General features: G+C 41.3%; 1 protein-coding gene across 1 annotated transcript in view; it reads left to right on the top strand.

Annotated features, from left to right (window-relative positions):
• The window catches only part of TRPM6 (transient receptor potential cation channel subfamily M member 6), a 165,530-nt gene that overhangs the window by 34,045 nt on the left and 111,680 nt on the right, over nt 1-19,805 (top strand). The window contains exons 4-5 of the mRNA XM_019034278.4: nt 11,604-11,781; nt 13,719-13,932. Coding sequence (XP_018889823.3) covers nt 11,604-11,781; nt 13,719-13,932 — 392 coding nt within the window. The remainder of the gene's footprint in view (nt 1-11,603; nt 11,782-13,718; nt 13,933-19,805) is intronic.

Below are 19,805 nucleotides of genomic sequence, written 5' to 3'. Positions count from 1 at the left end.
AGATAAACATGTGAACAAGGGTCTCTGGTTTTCCTAGGCAGAGGACCGTGCGGCCTTCCGCAGTGTTTGTCTCCCTGGGTACTTGAGATTAGGGAGTGGTGATGACTCTTAACGAACATGCTGCCTTCAAGCATCTGTTTAACAAAGCACATCTTACACCGCCCTTAATCCATTTAACCCTGAGTGGACACAGCACATGTTTCAGAGAGCACGGGGTTGGGGGTAAGGTTATAGATTAACGGCATCCCAAGGCAGAAGAATTTTTCTTAGTACAGAACAAAATGGAGTCTCCTATGTCTACTTCTTTCCACACAGACACCGTAACAATCTGATTTCTCTTCCTTTTCCCCACATTTCCCCCTTTTTCTATTTGACAAAACCGCCATCGTCATCATGGCCTGCCCTCAATGAGATGTTGGGTACACCTCCCAGACGGGCTGGTGGCCGGGCAGAGGGGCTCCTCACTTCCCCGATGCGGCGGCTGCTGGGCGGAGGGGCTCCTCACTTCTCAGACAGGGCGGCCGGGCAGAGACTCTCCTCATCTCCCAGACGGGGTGGCGGTCGGGCAGAGACACTCCTCAGTTCCCAGACGGGGTCACGGCCGGGCAGAGACACTCCTCACTTCCTAGATGGGATGGCGGCCGGGAAGAGGCACTCCTCATTTCCCAGACTGGGCAGCCAGGCAGAGGATCTCCTCACATCCCAGACGATGGGTGGCCAGGCAGAGACACTCCTCACTTCCCAGACGGGGTGGCGGCTGGGCAGAGACTGCAATCTCGGCACTTTGGGAGGCGAAGGCAGGCGGCTGGGAGGTGGAGGTTGTAGCCAGCCGAGATCACGCCACTGCACTCCAGCCTGGGCAACATTGAGCACTGAGTGAGCGAGACTCCGTCTGCAATCCCGGCACCTCGGGAGGCCGAGGCGGGCAGATCACTTGCGGTCAGGAGCTGGAGACCAGTCCGGCCAACATGGCGAAACCCCGTCTCCACCAAAAAATACAAAAACCAGTCAGGCGTGGCGGCGCGCGCCTGTAATCCCAGGCACTTGGCAGGCTGAGGCAGGAGAATCAGGCAGGGAGGCTGCAGTGAGCCGAGATGGCGGCGGCACAGTCCAGCCTCGGCTCAGCATCACAGGGAGACCATGGAGAGAGGGGGAGAGGGAGACCGTGGAGACGGAGAGGGAGAGGGAGAGGGAGCGGGAGAGGGAGCGGGACACTTTTATGCATTTATACAAAATTTTTTTTTTAATTGAAAGAAAATTTTAGCCAAGTGTGGTGGGCACATGCTTGTAGTCCTAGCTTCTCAGGAGATTGAGGATGGGGGATAGCTTGAGCCAAGGAGTTAACATTCAGCCTGGGCAACGCAGCAAGATCCTGTCTCAAAAAGAAAAAGAAAAAGAAAAAGTAAACATTTTCTTTAAAATAGTGTGTTTTAAAAAGTAGTTCTGCTACACTGCAATACTATCATTAAAAAAATAATTCTAATTTTTAAAGGCAAGGTCTTGCTCTGTCTCCCAGGCTGAAGTGCAGTGGTACAGTCATAGCTCATTGCAACCTCAAACTCTTGGGTTCAGGTGATCCCCACTCTTCAGCCTCCTGAGTAGCTACCCCCCTCCTGGCATGTACCACTGTGTCTGGCTGATTTTTTTTGTTTTTTATTTTTTATAGAGATGGGTTCTTGCTATGTTGCCCAGGCTGTTCTAGAACTCCTGGCCTTGAGTGATCCTCCTGCCTCGGCCTCCCAAAGTGCTGGGAGCCACCACACCTGGACTATATTGCAATACTTAAAAATAATCCTAAATCTCCTTGTCAATAAGTGATTGTAATATATATATTTTATATATATTATATATTTTTATATATATTATATAATATATATTTTATATATATTTATATATTATATATTTTTATATATATTATATAATATATATTTTATAAAATATGTTATATAATATATATATAATATATAATATATATAATATATTTAATATATAATATATAATATATATAATATATTTAATATATAATATATAATTATACAATATATATAATATATTATATATATATATAAAATATAATATATATAAATTATAATATATTATATATATAATATATAATATATTATATATATAATATATATATAATATATATAATATAATATATATATATTTTTTGAGACAGAGTCTAGCTCTGTCACCCAAGCTGGAGCGCAGTGGCGCAATCTTGGCTCACCACAACCTCCACCTCCCAGGTTCAAGCGATTCTCGTGCCTCAGCCTCCCGAGTAGCTGGGATTACAGGCACCCACCACCACGCCTGGCTAATTTTTTGTATTTTTAGCAGAGATGGGGTTTCACCATGTTGGTCAGTGTGATCTCGAACTCCCGACCTTAAATGTTCCGCCCTCCTCGGCCTCCCAAAGTGCTGGGATTACAGGCGTGAGCCACCGTGCCCGGCCGATTTAATATAAATTTTAGAATCACCTTGTCATGTTCCCTGAAATATATTTTGAGATTTTTTTTTCTTTTTAAATTTATTTTATTCTTTGTTTTTAACATGGCTGTGAAATGCTCTGAGTGATGGGTATTTTACTGAATTTATAAAACAATTTGAGAGGGAATTGGCATTTTTTTTACCCCCCTCCTGGAATTGACATTTATATAAAGTGAGCTTTTAGTACTTGTTGGTGATATGTTCTTTGAGACTTCAAAAGTTGTAATTAAAGAGACAAACATGAATATATATTTTTTAATTTTGGATATAGTTTCAATTTTAATTTTAATTTTAATTTAATTTTAAATATAGTTTATTCTATGGGACCTTGCTACAATTTAATGAATTAGAAAAAAAAAGAATAAAATGTCAACTCAAATCAAATAGATAATCAGAATAGAAATATACTTAAGCTGAACATTGGTTTGCACTAAAGAACTGCCTTATAAAAGCATAATGAGTTATCTCTCCAGATGAGATAACCTCAATTTATGTTCTGTGTAGAAAAAGCCAGGCAGATGAATCATTATTTGTCTTGTATTTGAATAGATGCTGCTTCATTTTGAAGGGTGACCCTTGTTCCAAAAGATGATCAGATGACACCATTCTAACTAGTAGATCCTGATTATGTATATTCGGTACATTTGGGATTACTGTGCCTCCCTTTACATTAAGAACCTTTCCATATGGAACCCCAATATTCTTACTTTGCCTTTTTTTGTTTGTTTGTTTTTTTGTTTTTTTTGAGACAAAGTTTTGCTCTTGTTACCCAGGGTGAAGTGCAATGGTGTGATCTCGGCTCACAGTAACCTCTGCCTTCTAGGTTCAAGCAATTCTCCTTCCTCAGCCTCCCGAGAAGCTGGGATTACAGGCACGTGCCACCACACCTGGATAATTTTTGTATTTTTAGTGGAGACAGGGTTTCACCATGTTGGCCAGGCTGGTCTTGAACTCCCGACCTCATGTGATCCACCCACCTCAGCCTCCCAAAGTGGTGGGATTACAGGCGTGAGCCACCGCGCCCGGCCTTACGTTGGTTTTTACATACACAGAAGTTTTCATCACCTGCGCTTGTTCTGGTTATCTTTTTTTTTGAGACAGAGTCTCCCTCTGTCGCCCAGGCTGGAGTGCAATGACCCAATCTCGCCTCACTATAACTTCTGCTTCCCGGGTTCAAGCGATTCTCGTGCTTCAGCCTCCTGAGTAACTGAGATTACAGGCACGTGCCACCACGCTCAGCTGATTTTTGTATTTTTAGTAGAGACGGGGTTTCACCATGTTGGCCAGGCTGGTCTTGAATGCCTGACCTCAAGTGATCCCGCCCGCCTTGGCCTCCCAAAGTGCTGGCATTACAGGCGTGAGCCACCGCGCCCAGGGCTGTTCTAGTTCTCTGAAGAGATTGTAAGTTGTAGACACTTCTGTTTCCCCTGTAACTTCTCACCATGTGCTACCTGACATGCTGCTCAATACAGTAGATGCACAGTAAGTATCCTTAGCCCACTGATCACCTCTTTCAGAGCAGGGTCCTGCAACACTGAGCATTGCTACAGGTTCTCAGTTACACAATGAAAGGAAAGGGAAGGCATTAGAGACCACCTTGTCCAACCAATCCTTACATTACTGCAGTTGAAGAAATAGAGGCTTTGGGAGAGTAGAGATTTGCATGGCGTTGGCCATCTCCTGGTCCAGTGCTTTTGCTCCGGGACACATTGCTTCCTAGATGCTTCCTGTTTATGGCCTAGGCTGCCTGCACTTCAGCTCTTGTTTTTGGTTCCCCTGCTTGTCAGGTGCAATCCACTGTTCTATAGCCAGGATTTTAGTCATCTAGAGCTGCCATAACAAAATACCACAAACTAGGTGGCTTAAACAACAGAAATGAACTTTTCACAGTTCTGGAGGTCAGAAATCCAAGACCAAGTTGTTTGCAGGGTTGGTTTCTCTTGTGATCTCTCCTTGGCTTGCAGATGGCCACCTTCTTATTGTGTCTTCAGATGGTTTTTCTCTGTGTGCACACATTCTGGGGCTCTCTCCTTCTTCTTCTAAGGACATCATTTCTATCAAATTAATCCTTCATCCTTATGACTTAATTTAACTTAACTTTTTTTTTTTGAGATGAAGTTTCACTCTTATTTCCCAGGCTGGAGTGCAATGGTGCAATCTCAGTTCACTGCAACCTCCGCCTCCCGGGTTCAAGCGATTCTCCTGTGTTAGCCTCCCGAGTAGCTGGGATTACAGGCATCTGCCATCACACCTGGCTAATTTTTTGTATTTTTAGTAGAGATGAGGTTTCACCATGTTGGCCAGGCTGGTCTCGAACTCCTGACCTCAGGTGATCTGCCCACCTCGGCCTCCCAAAGTGTTGGGATGAAAGGCGTGAGACACCGTGCCCTGCTGAATTTAACTAAACTTTAAGGAGGTAATTAATGCAGTCACATTAGGGGTCAGAGCTTCAGCATATGAATTTTGTCGGAAAACAATTCAGTCCATAACAGCTAGCCACATTTCTCCACCATGTACTCAAATGTATTTGTCTCTATTGTCTCCTTGGAACATTTTGGAAATTGAGCTCTGGCCCTGTCTAGATTTCTTTACATTTTTTCTTCTCACTGTATGTATTTGTCATCAGATAAGCAGATATATAGAAGTTAAATATAACATTTACTAATGTATACTGCACCTTACGTAGTCCATGGAATTAATTGTGCATCAGAATATAGACACAAATTTAGAATGAAAAGCTGTCAAGAAGAATATTGACTCTTTCAGGCGGGGCATTGCAGGCATTACTATCTAGCTGGAGGCATGGCAGTTGAGGAAAACTGTGGACCAGGATGCAATTTTTAATTAAAGAAGGTTTAGAAATTTGGAAGGAGTAGTCCCCCCTTTTCTGCCATTTTACCTTCCATTGTTTCAGTTCCTCATGGGCCAAAAAGATTAAATAGAAAATCCCAGAAAAAAAGCAATTTATGGGTTTAAAATTGCGTGCCATTCTGAGTGGCATGATAAAATCTCTTGCCATTTGCCTTGTCCAACCTAGGACATGAATCATTCGTTTGTCCAGCCTAGCCATGCTACAGACGCTCCCCACCCGTTAGTGGCTTAGTAGCTGTCAGGGTTATCTGATTGACTGTCTCGGTATTGCAGTACTTGAATCCAAGTAACCCTTCATAATGGCTCCAAAGTGCAAGAGTAGTGATGCAGGCAATTTGGACATGCCAAAGGGCCATAAAGTGCTTTCTTTAAGTGAAAAGGTGAAAGTTCTCAGCTTAATAAGCTAAGAATAAAAGTTAGCTGAGGTTGCTAAGATCTGTGGTACAAATCCATCTTCTATCCATGAAATTGTGAAGAAGGAAAAAGAAATTCATGCCAGTTTTACTGCTGTACCTTCAGTTGCAAAATTATGGCCACAGGGCCATAATTTTGATAAATGCTTAGTTAAAATGAAACAGTCGTTGCATTTGTGGGTGGAAGACATGAACAGAAACCTGTTCTGATTGACAGCAATTAGGTTTGGTACTATCTGCGGTTTTGGGCACCCACTGGAGGTCTTGGAACATATGCCCTGAAGGTAAGGGAGAACTACTGCTACATATATATTTTTTCTTGAGACGGGCTTCATAACTTCATTATTTATCTATTTTTCAGAATTCCTGAGTGTAGGCTTCATAACTTTAATCAGAGACACAAAGTTACTTATGGGTCTTAAAATCAAGAATGACAATGGTTTAGAGTATACTTTGTCTTTGACTATATATGACTATATATATGTGACTTTGACTATATATGACTATATATATGACTATATATGACTATATATGTGATTATATATATAATGACTATATATATATATTAAAGCCAGTCAAATTTAGCAGTGGGGGGTTGTATACCAACTTTAGTGACACTAATGTTAGTAAGTTCTGATAACCTACTACCATCAGAGCAGCCTGCCTTTGACAATATTGAATGCAAATTAACATCTTAAAATAATGATTAAAAATCCCAGCACTTTGGGAGACTGAGGGAGAAGGATTGCCGGAGCCCAGGAGTTCAAGACCAGCTTGGGCAACATGGCAAAACCCCAAATTAGCCAGACGTGATAGTCGTTGCCTGTAATTCCAGCTGCATGGGAGGCTGAGGTGGGAGAATTGATTGAGCATGGGAAGTTGAGGCTGCAGTGAGCCATGGTCACACCACTGCACTCCAGCCTGGGTGACAGAGTAAGACCTTATCTCAAACTAAACAGTGAAAATTTTAAAAAGTGAGAATGTTATAATAATTAAAAAAATTTTTTTTACAAAGGAAATGTGTCCTTGCTAGTACTTGACATTGTCAGCCATTTTCAGTTAAAACTTGATGGTGTGTGAATAGCAGGACCTAATTGTGAAAAGACCATTGTTGGCTTGCAGAACACCTCGTCTGTGTACTCAAGGTAGGAAAGGAATAATGTCATGGTGGATTAGTGCATGGAGCCATGTGTGGTTTGTAGATTCATAGGACTGATGACTAGGCTTTTTGGAACTTGTAAACAAACCCAAGTCTGAAGATTTTAATAGATGAAGATAATTTCTTAAAAGTGTGCATTTTAGAAAAATATTGTAAAATAGCCGGGAGCAGTGGCTCACGACTGTAATCCCAGTACGTTGGAAGGCCGAAGTGGGTGGATCACCTGAGGTCAACAGTTCAAGGCCAGCCTGGGCAACATGGTGAAACCCTGTCTCTACTAAAAATACAAACAAGTTATCCAGGCGTGGTGACACACCCCTGTAATCCCAGCTACTTGGGAGGCTGAGGCAGGAGAATTGCTTGAATCCAGGAGGTGGAGGTGGCAGTGAGCAGAGATCGTGTCACACTGCATTCCAGCCTGGGCAACAGAGAGAGAGACTCTGTTTCAAAAAAAAAAAAAATTCTAAAATATCGATAAGAAAAATGTTTTCAGTTTTTAAAGTTCCTGCTATACCTATCTAATTCTCATTTAAAAATGTGTCACTGAAGTTCATACCAGAAAACAATATAATTGTTTTAAATGAGAATTAGGTATAGCAAAAGCTTTAAAATAATATGATAGAGCCCTTCTTGCAAAGGAGTTACATAAATGTAGAAATATGAATTTCCCTTTAAGAAGAGAATGAGCTTTAATTATAGGGAAAAAAAAGCAAACAATTTGCGCCTTAAATGTCTGTTCATGTACTGGGCCATAAATTGACTTGTTTGTATTGACAAGAAATCTAAAGAAAACAGAAATTTAATATTTAGGCAGCTAAGCAGAATCAACTTGCCTGATCAACTTATCTGTTGATTAATCAAGGTTAGGTGAAAGTCACAGTAGGAACTGTACTCAATTATTTATAATAAATGACAAATTTTCTCTGCTTCTTGATATTCATTTTGAAGAGATAAGAACTCTCTTGATGTCAAATTGATTTCCTAGAGAGGCTCTTTTTGTTTATTTTTTACGTAAATTTTTTTTTAAATCATCCATCCCAAAATGTCAGAGAGGCTCTTATTACTCATCTAAATTATAACTCTTTCCCTCTTCATTTGTATTTTTGTTAGTTTTATTCAACATGTTGTAGATAATGCATAAAATGATAAATTATTCTTACTTTTTGTTTTGTTTTGAGACAGAGTTTTGCTTTGTTGCCCAGGCTGGAGTGCAGTGATGTAATTTCGGCTCACTGCAGCCTCTGCCTCCCAGGCTCAAGTGATTTTCCTGCCTCCCTAGTAGCTGAGATTACAGACTTGCTCCACCACACGGGGCTAATTTTTATATTTTTTTGTAGAGACAGGGTTTTGCTGTGTTGCCCAGGCTGGTCATGAACTCTTGGCCTCAAGTGATTCTCCCACCTCACCCTCCCAATATGCTGGAATTACGGGCGTGAACCACTACCCTTGGCCTGTTTATCTTTTTGTGATTGGCTTCTTTTAATTAGCATAATGTCTTCAAGGTTTTTCCATGTTATAGCATATGTCAGAATTTTCTTCCTTTTTAAGGCTGAATCATATACCGTGGTATTTATATACCACATTTTGTTTGTCCACTTCTCCACTGATGGACATTTGGGTTGCTTCCACTTTGTGGATATTCAGAATAATGCTGCTATGAACATGAGTATGCAAGAGATTTTTAGTACAGGCATACCTCATGTGTGTTACTTTATTGTGCTTTACTGATATTGCATTTTTTATAATGTGGAGGTTTGTGGGAACCTTGCATTAAGCAAGTCTGTCAGTGCCATTTTTCCAGTGGCACGTGCTCATTTCTTATCTCTGCATCACATTTTAATAATTCTCGCAATATTTCAAACTTTTTTATTTTATCATTGTATCTGTTATGACAATCTTTAATCGGCGACCTTTGATGTCACTATTGTAATTGTTTTGGAGTGTCATGAACTGCACCCATATAAGATGGGGCAAACCAATTAGATAAATGTTATATATGTTCTGACTATTCCACTGACCGATCCTGTCTCTCTCCCTCTCCTTGTGCCTCCCTCTACCTTGAGATGCCACAGTGTTGAAATTTGGCCAATTAATAATCCTATAATGGCCACTTAGTGAAACAAAATGAAATAAAGAGTCTTGCATATCTCAGTTTAAATCAAAAGCTAGAAATAATTAAGCTTAGTGAGGAAGGCGTGTTGAAAGCTGAGATAGGTTGAAAGCTAGGCCTCTTGTGCCAAACGGTTAGCCAACTTGTGAATGCAAAGGAAAGGTGCTTGATGGAAATTATAAGTGCTACTCCAGTGAACACACAAATGATAAGAAAAGAAACAGCTTTATTGCTGATATGAAGAAAGTTTGAGTGGTCTGGATAGAAGATCAAACCAGCCACAGCATTCCCCTAAATGAAAGACTAATCCAGAATAAGGTCCTAACTCTTTTCAATTCTATGAAGTCTGAGGGAGGTGAGAAAGCTTCAAAAGAAAAGTTTGAACCTGGCAGTTGTTGGTTCATGAGGTTTAAAGAAAGAAGCAGTCTCTGTAATATAAAAGTTCAGGGTGAAGCAATAAATGCTAACAGAGGAGCTGCAGCGAGTTATTTAGAAGATCTAGCTAAGATTATTGATGAGGTACCTACACTAAACAAAGATTTTCAATGTAGACCAACAGCCTTATGTTGGAAGAAGATGCCATCTGAGACTTTCATAGCTAGAGAGAAGTCAATGTCTGGCTTCAAAACTTCAAAGGACAGGCTGACTCTCTTGTTAGGAGACAATTGGAGGTTTTTGGGAACCTTGGATCGAGCAAGTCTATCAGTATCTGTGCTGGTGACTTTGTGTTAAAGCCAGCCCTCATTTACCATGCCAAAATTTTAGGTCCCTTAATAATTATGCTAAATGTACTCTACTTGTGCTCTATAAATAGAACAACAAAGCCTGAATCTCAGTACATTTGTCTTTAGTATGGTTTGCTGAATATTTTAAGCCCACTGTTGAGATCTACTGCTTTAAAAAAGAAAGATTCCTTTAAACATATTTTTGCTCATTGACCACACACCTGGTCACCCAAGAGCTCTTATGGAAATATTACAAGGAGATGAATGTTGTTTTCATGCCTGCTAACACAACATCCATTCTGCAGCCCCAGCCCATGGATCAAGAAATAACTTTAAATTTCAACTCTTTTTTTTTTTTTTTTTGAGACGGAGTCTCGCTCTGTCGCCCAGGCTGAAGTGCAGTGGCGCTGTCTCGGCTCACTGCAAGCTCCACCTCCTGGGTTCATGCCATTTTCCTGCCTCAGCCTCCCAAGTAGCTGGGATTACAGGCGCCTGCCACCATGCCCGGCTAATTTTTTTTCTGTATTTTTTAGTAGAGACGGGGTTTCACCATGTTAGCCAGGATGGTCTCTATCTCCTGACCTCATGATCCACCCTCCTCGGCCTCCCAAAGTGCTGGGATTGCAGGCGTGAGCCACTGCACCTGGCCTTCAACTCTTATTATTTAAGAAATACATTTGGTATGACTTTAGCTGCTGTAGGTAGTGATTCCTCTGATGGATCTGGACAAAGTAAACTGAAAACTTTCTGGAAAGGATTCACCATTCTAGATGCCATTAAGAACATTCGTGATTCATGGGAGGAGGTCAAAATGCAACATTAATGAGAGTTTTAGAGACGTTGATCCCAACTTTCATGGATGACTTTGAGGGGTTCAAGACTTCAGTGGAGGAAGTCACTGTAGAAGGTGCTGGAAATAGCAAGACATCTAGGATTAAAACTGGAGCTTGAAGGGTGTGACTGAATCTCATTAAAAAACTTGATTAGATGAGGAGGTGCTTCTTATGGATGAATAAAGAAAATGGTTCATTGAAATGGAATCTACTGGTGAAGATAGACCATTGTAGAAATGACACCAAAGGATTTAGAATATGACATAAACCTAGTTGATAAAACAGTGGCAGAGTTTGAGAGGATTGACTCCAGTTTTGAAAGAAGTTCTACTGTGGGTAAAATGCTATCAAATAGCATCACATGCTACAGAGAAATCTTTTGTGAAAGGAAGAGTTAATCAATGTGGCAAACTTCATCGTTGTCTTATTTTAAGACATAGCCCCAGCCACCTTAACCTTCAGCAACCACCATTCTGATCAGTTAGCAACCATCAACATTGAGAGAAGACCCTTCACCAGCACATAGATTACAACTCACTGAAGGATCAGATGGTTGGTAGCGTTTTTTAGTAATAAATTATTTTAATTAAGTTATGTACATTGTTTTTTAGATGTAATGCTATTGAACACTTAATAGACTACAGTGTAGTGTCAGCATAACTACTATATGCACTAGGAAACCAAACTATTTGTGTGACTAGCTTTATTGCCATATTCACTTTATTGCAGTGGACTGGAACCAAACTTTCAACGTCTCCAAGGTATTCCTGCCTTTAAAGAAAAAATATTCTCCAAATTATCCTAATGTGCAGCCAAGAGAGAGAACCACTAATAGTGTTTCTAAACTTAGAAGACAGTCCTGTGTTAGAAATTTAATATAAACCTTAATGTGAAGTTTTAAGAAATAGTATATGGCATCTATACATTACTTTAGAAAAAGGTAGACATATTGCATCTATTTTCTATTTTGAAGTTGAGTTTTTTTTTGGTCTTGAATTTAAGGTGTTACTGTGGCCGACTGATTGGAGACCATGCTGGGATAGATTATTCCTGGACCATCTCAGCTGCCAAGGGTAAAGAAAGTGAACAATGGTCTGTTGAAAAGCACACAACGAAAAGCCCAACAGATACTTTTGGCACGATTAATTTCCAAGATGGAGAGCACACCCACCATGCCAAGGTTTGCTAATAACCCAAATTGTTTTGCTGGTTTCTTTCTTTTTTTTTTTTTGAGACGGGGTTTTGCTCTTGTTGCCCAGGCTGGAGTGCAATGGCACGATCTCGGCGCACTGCAACCTCTGCCTCCCGGGTTCAAGTGATTCTCCTGCCTCAACCTCCTGAGTAGCTGGAACTACAGGCATGGGCCACCACTCCTGGCTAATTTTGTATTTTTAGTAGAGACGGGGTTTCTACTAACAGGTTTCTGCCTGTTTGAAGTATTTGTGCCTTCACATTTTTCAATAGCTGCACCATTCCTGATGTTCAGAAATTTTAATATTTTAATTTTGGAATAAAGGAATTATGTATCAAGAAGTTCAGGCTGGGCACGTTGGCTCACACCTGTAACCCCAGAACTCTGGGAGGCCAAGGCAGGTGGATCACCTGAGGTCAGGAGTTTGAGATCAGCCTGGCCAACATGGCGAAACCCCGTCTCTACTAAAAAATACAAAATTTAGCTGGTGTGGTGGCACAGGCCTGTAATCCCAGCTACTTGGGAGGCTGAGGCTGGAGAATCACTTGAACCTGGGAGGCAGAGGTTGCAGTGAGCCAAGATTGCACCACTGCACTCTAGCCTGGGCGACAGCATAAGACTTCATCTCAAAAAGAAAAAAAAAAGAAGTTCAAAGATGAATTGGAAATTGTTTTAAATTACTGTCATGTTCTGGAGGATCATGTGTTAATTCCTATTTGCATGTATGGAGATCTTTGCCTGTGGTTTTGTTTCATAATTCATGGTTTCTTATTGTCCTTACTTCTTCCTATAAATCTGGCTTATTCTTGCTGTTGGTTCGCATAAGTTTGAGGGAGGCAAATTCATCTCAATATCCTTTGAGTGATCTGCGTTTGCTGGAAAAAGCAAGCCAGCTGTGCAATACAATATTAGGTAAAATAAAAAGTGATTCTGGGGCTACCTGCTGGCTTTGATTTCCCTCATCTTTTCTTTTGCTTACATTGACGATTAAAGAGAAGACTGTTTTGTGAAAAGTATTTGTTTCAGAACAAAAGTGTTTTCAGAGGGATAATGGTTAGAAGGTAAAATTTATAATTTTAATGGAATGATTAGAAGGTAAAATTTACAATAAATTAAATGTCCATGCTCTAGAATCTTAATTTAAATTATGCAAATCTGTGAAATGATTAAGTAAACAGAAAGCCATAGCATTTATGAAAAATCCCATTTCACCTATTTGTTATAGCTTCTGATGAAAAGGTTTGCTGACATAGTGATTTTGGCCAGTTGTTCGAAATATTTCTTGTTCTTTTCTTTTTTTTCTTTCTTTCTTTCTTTTTTTTTTTTTTTTTTTGAGACAGAGTCCTGCTCTGTCAGCCAGGCTGGAGTGCAGTGGCGTGAGTGGAGTGAGTGATCTCAGCTCACTGCAACCTCTGCCTCCTGGGCTCAAGCAATTCTCCTGCCTCAGTCACCCGGGTAGCTGGGATTACAGACGTGTGCCACCATGCCTGGCTAATTTTTTTGTATTTTTAGTAGAGATGGGGTTTCACCATGTTGGCCAGGCTGGTCTTGAACTCCTGACCTCAGGTGTTCCGCCTGCCTCGGCCTCCCGAAGTGCTGGAATTACAGGTGTGAGCCACCACACCCTGCCTGTTTGAAGTATTTCTGCCTCACCCCAGGTTCTCTGGAGAGCATTGGTGGGCCAGCCTTGAAAACCAGAGGAAGCTTTCCTACAGTGACTTGTAATTCCCAGAAGGAACTTAATGGGAGTGTGGAATCTTTTAAAAGTAAATATTTCCATTACATGAAGATGAACTTTAAAGAGATCCCACATACTTCCTTTTAGATTTTGGCCATTTCAGTTGCCCTGCTGTGTGCTCATTGTTTCTGTGCCTGGCATAACTTTTTTACAATGTTCTATTCACCTACATGTGCTTTTCTTGCAGTATATTAGAACTTCTTATGATACAAAACTGGATCATCTGTTACATTTAATGTTGAAAGAGTGGAAAATGGAACTGCCCAAGCTTGTGATCTCAGTCCATGGGGGCATCCAGAACTTTACTATGCCCTCTAAATTTAAAGAGATTTTCAGCCAAGGTTTGGTTAAAGCTGCAGAGACAACAGGAGCGTGGATAATAACTGAAGGCATCAATACAGGTAAAGCTCCCTCCCTCCGTTTCTCCCACCCTCTCTTCCACCCTCCCTCTCTCCCTCCCTCTCTCCCTCTTTTCTTTTTTCCTTTCTCTTTCTTTTCTTTCCCTCCCTCCCTCTCTCCCTCCCTCCCTCCCTCCCTCCTTCCTTCCTTCCTTCCTTCCTTCCTTCCTTCCTTCCCTCCTTCCTTCCTTCCCTCCTTCCTTCCTTCCTCTCTCTCTTCTCTTTTTCTTTCTTCTTTTTTCTTTCTAACTGTGAATCAGGTAGTGTGCCACATAATCTCTGCTCTGTAGCACTCCTAGGATATGTGGTGCTGTGAGGAAGAAAGATGAAAATCCTAGTGACTAGAAAATAAACCCAGAAGAATCATAGGTTTTTCCTGGAATGTGTTTTTACCATTGTCAGAATATACTATTTTAATGTAACTTCAGATAAACCTCTGGAAAAGAAAATAGTCTTTCCTGAGCTCCCAACTACAGTAAGGCTAGAAGGGACATCGAATCCATGCAAGTGCATAGTGTGTGTGGGCCTGGACCTTCACTAAACTCATATAATCATTGTCAGTTTCTCAGATTTGGGAAATCAGTGATGTGGGTAAAACTTGCATTGCGTGTTTTGGGCATGAGTAGATACTTTTTTTTTTAACTACATGATTGCCAAAACACTCACCGTCTCAATCACTGACTCTTCTATACTTCTTAAAATCTGAAATTCCAGAATTGTATGTGGTGGGCTCTGACCTTATTTCTTTGCTTCAGTGTTTGTGAACTGTCTGCACATAAGGGCAACCTGGAGAGCTTTTAAAATACAAATGTACAGGCTCTTCCCCAGATGAATTAGAGGCTTTTAGTCCGGAGCTTCTGAAGTATGTCAGCCAGGATTGAGAACTAGTGATTCCATAAACTCTTGTCTCTTACCAGTTTGTTACTAACCTGTGGTTTTCTTTTTCTTTCTTTCTTTTTTTTTTTTTTTTTTGAGATGAAGTCTTGCTCTTGTCACCCAGGCTGGAGTGCAATGGTGCAATCTTGGCTCACTGCGACCTCCGCCTCCCAGGTTCAAGCGATTCTCCTGCCTCAGCCTCCCAAGTAGCTGGGATTACAGGTGCCTGTCACCACACCTGGCTAATTTTTGTATTTTTAGTAGAGACGGGGTTTCACCATATTGGCCAGGCTGGCCTCGAACTCCTGACCTCAGGCGATCTGCCCACCTTGGCCTCCCAAAGTGCTGGGATTACAGGCATGAGCCACCGTGTCTGGCCTAACCTGTGGTTTTCTATCTTCCCTTTACTTTTCTCTCTTTTGATTTGGCATGCCCTGCCCAGTGTCTCCTATCAAAGTTTGCCCATGTTTTAAGATCTACACGAGATGCCAACGCACTCATCAAACAGCCTCTTGAATATCTCAACTAGAGCTACTCACTTTTGTCTTTTAATTTCTACAGCATTTACTGCCTGTAGCACTTGTAGAATGTTGGTATTTTGCCTTACAGGCTAGGATGAGTCAGTGTGTTAGCTCTCCTTCTGGTTGTGTACTAGAGGCAAGGGCCTGAGCATCTGCCTAAGCATTTAGCACCTTGTACTGACATAACAAAGTTCCTTTTGACTGAAAAGGAATGAAGGAAGTGAATGACTGAAAAAACAAAGCAAAATAAAACCGAGGGATTTGGCCCATCACAAATAGGTAACGCACACTTTATCATACATATTTTATAGAGATTGTTTCACATTCTTGGAAGAAACTGAAGTTGGCAGAGTTCTAAGTCCATTGTATAGTTCTTATTTGATTTCCAGTTAAGTGGGTGGGTAGGGAAGTTTCACATCATTCATTGAAAAGACAGGCTTGGGCAAGGCTTTTTCTTTGAATAACTAACTGCGTGTCATGCTTCATTTTACTTAATGCCTTAAAAAGATCATTGAGTTTATGGCCAGTTAACCTAAAGGAACACAAATAGAGTAGTGTGGAGATGATTGAAATACTTCATAAAAACAAAAGAAATGGGACATGAGAAATACTTGGATCTCCACTAAACAACAGTCAGGCCAGATGCAGTGGTTCATGCCTATAATCCCAGCCTTTTGGGAAGCTGAGGGCTGGTGAATTGCCTGAGCTCAGGAGTTCGAGACCACCCTGGGCAATGTGGCAAAACCCTATCTCTAAAAAATTGCAGAAATTAGCTGGATGTGGTGGTGTGCACCTGTAGACCCAGCTACTGGGGAGGCTGAGGTGGGAGGTTTACTTGAGCCTGGGAGGTCAAGGCTGCAGTGAGCTATGATCATGTCACTCTACCCAGCCTGGGTGGCAAAGCAAGACCCTGTCTTAAAAAAAAAAAAAAAAAAAGGGCCGGGCGTGGTGGCTCACGCCTGTAATCCCAACACTTTGGGAGGCCGAGGTGGGTGGATCACGAGGTCAGGAGATCGAGACCAACCTGGCTAACATGGTGAAACCCCGTCTCTACTAAAAATACAAAAAATTAGCCGGGTGTGGTGGCGGGCGCCTGTAGTCCCAGCTACTTGGGAGGCTGAGGCAGGAGAATGGCGTGAACCCGGGAGGCGGAGGTTGCAGCGAGCCGAGATTGTGCCACTGCACTCCAGCCTGGACGACGAGCGAGACTCCGTCTCAAAAAAAAAGAGAAAACAACAACAACATAAAACAATCAGTCTAACCTGATTCAACCACAGCTCCTCTATGGCCTGGCTACTTAAGGATTAGTCCCTGGACCAGCAACATCAGCATCAACTGAGAGCTTGCTGAAAGTGCCTATTTCAGGCCCCACCCCAGACCTGCAGAATCAGAACCTGCATTTTAACAACATCCCCAGATGATTCCCGTGCACGTTTAAATTTGAACTCTGCTTATGAGCTCCTGTCTATTCTTGACAGGCTTCTCAACCATAGTTGAACATAATTTGGCATGAATCTTTGACATTTACTTAAACTGAATGCCACAAGCCTTAAGAATCTACTATGTGAAAAGCATTTGGATAGGTGTTAGGAATAAAAGAGGAGTAACATGGACCCTGAATTTAGTGATGGGTTGGGCTGTGACAGACAAAAAGCAACTAGTGAGAAATTGATGCTGACTGGGTTATAGTTGAGATTCAAAGGAAGTGTTTTGAGAATACAAGGAAGAGGGACATGAATTCTAGTTTCAACTGACGGCACCTTGGAAGTCTTGGGAAGGATATAGCACTTGGCATTGATCTTGTGGTAAAGGTAGGAAGTGGCATTAGTAAGAAGTGGCAGCTCAGGGTTAGGCACACAGCTAGAGGTGAAGGTGTGTGTAGAAAGAAGTGATAAAGCTCCTGGCTGGAGTGTGTGCCATGTGGCAGGGGACAGGGACTGCAAAGGAGACTGGAGCCAGATTGGGTGCCATGCTGAAGTCTTATTCTCTACATAGCAAGGAGCCCCGAAAGGAATTTGAACAGCAGGATGAATAGGGGAATAACATGGTCAAATTGGGTTTTACGGAGAGTCTCAAACAACGATATGTGTTAGGATCACTTGTAAGGTGCTTAAAACAACAACAATGTTGGCACACCATGCCAAACCATGGAATCAGAATCTCTACTGGGGTGGATGGCTCCACACTTAATATTGATGTGTGCCTGTGATCCAGATCCCAGGTTCTAGAGATGGCTCTGGGAGAGGGTCAGAAAATGAGTTGGAAGGGAAGATGCCAGGAACAAGGAAGTGATTTAGCTGCTAAGCATCAGATCCATGCCATATGCAGGCTATTTTTCCTTCTGTGCTAATGACACATATAAGGTCAGTACCACACATAGGAAGAATAGGAAGAATAAGTCTTACAATGCAGTATTGTGATTTAAAGGTCAGATCAAGCCAATCTCAAAGGCTAATTACTGTATGATTCCAACTACAGTATATGACATTCTGGAAAAGGCAAATCTATGGAGACAGTAGAAAGATCAGCAGTTGCCAGGAGCTGAGGGGAGAGAGGGATGAGTAGGCAGAGCACAGAATTTTTTCAGGGCAGTGATACTAACATGGTGGATATACATCATTGTATCTTTGTCAAAACTCATAGAATGTACAGCAGCAAGAGTGAACCCTAATGTAAACTGATGTAAACTGTGGACTATGGAGAATAGTGATATTCTATTGTCATGACCCTATAATGTAGGGTCATCAATTGTAACAGATGTACCAGTCTCATGGGGGATGCTGTTAGTCGGGGAGGCTGTGTTTGTGTGGGAGCAGGGCATGGCATGGGAACTTTCTGTACTTTTCATTCAATTTTGCTGTGAACCCAAAACTACTCTAAAAAATAAAGTCTATTCTTGAAAAAGGTCAAATTGCCTAAATTGGAATCCAATCTCTACAAAATCCAAGCTCTAAATAAATTGTCCAAAGCTCTACAAACCTGGGACAATTTATTTAAACTCTCAGTGCCACAATTTTTTGCCTATAAAGTGGACTAAAAACATTCCTACTTAAAGTGTAAATACATACAAAGTTAGCCAACACTTACTGAAATCTTACTGTAGGCCAGTAAGTGTTGGCTACTGTACTAATTACTAGTATTAATTCCAGAAGGGCGAACATTAACGTATTACTCCTCAATGTATTAGCTTTGAAATATTTGTGCATATAAAGCTATTAAATTAGTTTGCCTTAATGAGCAAGGGACATATCTGCAGGATGTTGTGCTGGGACATTGGGTAAGATTAGGGATAAAAAAAAATTCATAATAGGAGAAAATTTTTGCAATCTACCCATCTGTCAAAGGGCTAATATCCAAACTCTACAAAGAACTTAAACAAATTTACAAGAAAAAATCAAACAACCCCATCAAAAAGTGGGCAAAGGATATGAACAGACACTTTCATTAGAAGACATTTATGCAGCCAACAGACACATGAAAAAATGCTCATCAGCACTGGCCATCAGAGAAATGCAAATCAAAACCACAATGAGATACCATCTCATACCAATTAGAATGGTGATTATTAAAAAGTCAGGAAACAGGTGCTGGAGAGGATGTGGAGAAATAGGAACACTTTTACACTGTTGGTGGGAGTGTAAACTAGTTCAACCATTGTGGAAGACAGTGTGGCGATTCCTCAAGGATCTAGAACTGGAAATACCATTTGACCCAGCAATCCTATTACTGGGTATATACCCAAAGGATTATAAATCATGCTACTATAAAGACACATGCACACGTATGTTTATTGCGGCACCATTCACAATAGCAAAGACTTGGAACCAACCCAAAAGTCCGTCAGTGATAGATTGGATTAAGAAAATGTGGCACATATACACCATGGAATACTATGCAGCCATAAAAGGGATGAGTTCATGTCCCTTGTAGGGACATAGATGAGCAAACTATCGCAAGGACAGAAAACCAGACACCGCATGTTCTCACTCATAGGTGGGAATTGAACAATGAGAACACTTGGACATAGGGCGGGGAACATCACACACCAGGGCCTGTCAGGGGGTGGGGGGCTGGGGGAGGGCTAACATTAGGAGAAATACCTAAAGGAGGAGTTAATGGGTGCAGCAAACCAACATGGCACATGTATACATATGTAACAAACCCACTCGTTGTGCGCATGTACCCTAGAACTTAAAGTATAATAATAATAATAATAATAATAAGCATTCATAATGTTAGGGCTGGGCTTGCTGAGGAAGGACAGTGCACAGCATTTTGCTTAGGCAAGAGTAGGATCGGATCTGAAGTTGTAGGCAGAAATTGCCCAAAGGGCTCAGAGGAACATTGTTCAGGTAGAGAGAGGTAATGATAAGAGGAAGATGTGTCTAGAAAGAATAGAGGAAGCCAAGGTATCAGAAACTAATTCCACTGTGCCAGCAACTCTCCCTAAGAATAGCCCTTTGCATATGCTTGCCTATT

Source organism: Gorilla gorilla, chromosome 13 (assembly GCF_029281585.2).
Source record: "Gorilla gorilla gorilla isolate KB3781 chromosome 13, NHGRI_mGorGor1-v2.1_pri, whole genome shotgun sequence".
NCBI classification, from domain to species: Eukaryota; Metazoa; Chordata; class Mammalia; order Primates; family Hominidae; genus Gorilla; species Gorilla gorilla.
This window is presented reverse-complemented; position numbering and strand designations above follow the sequence as displayed.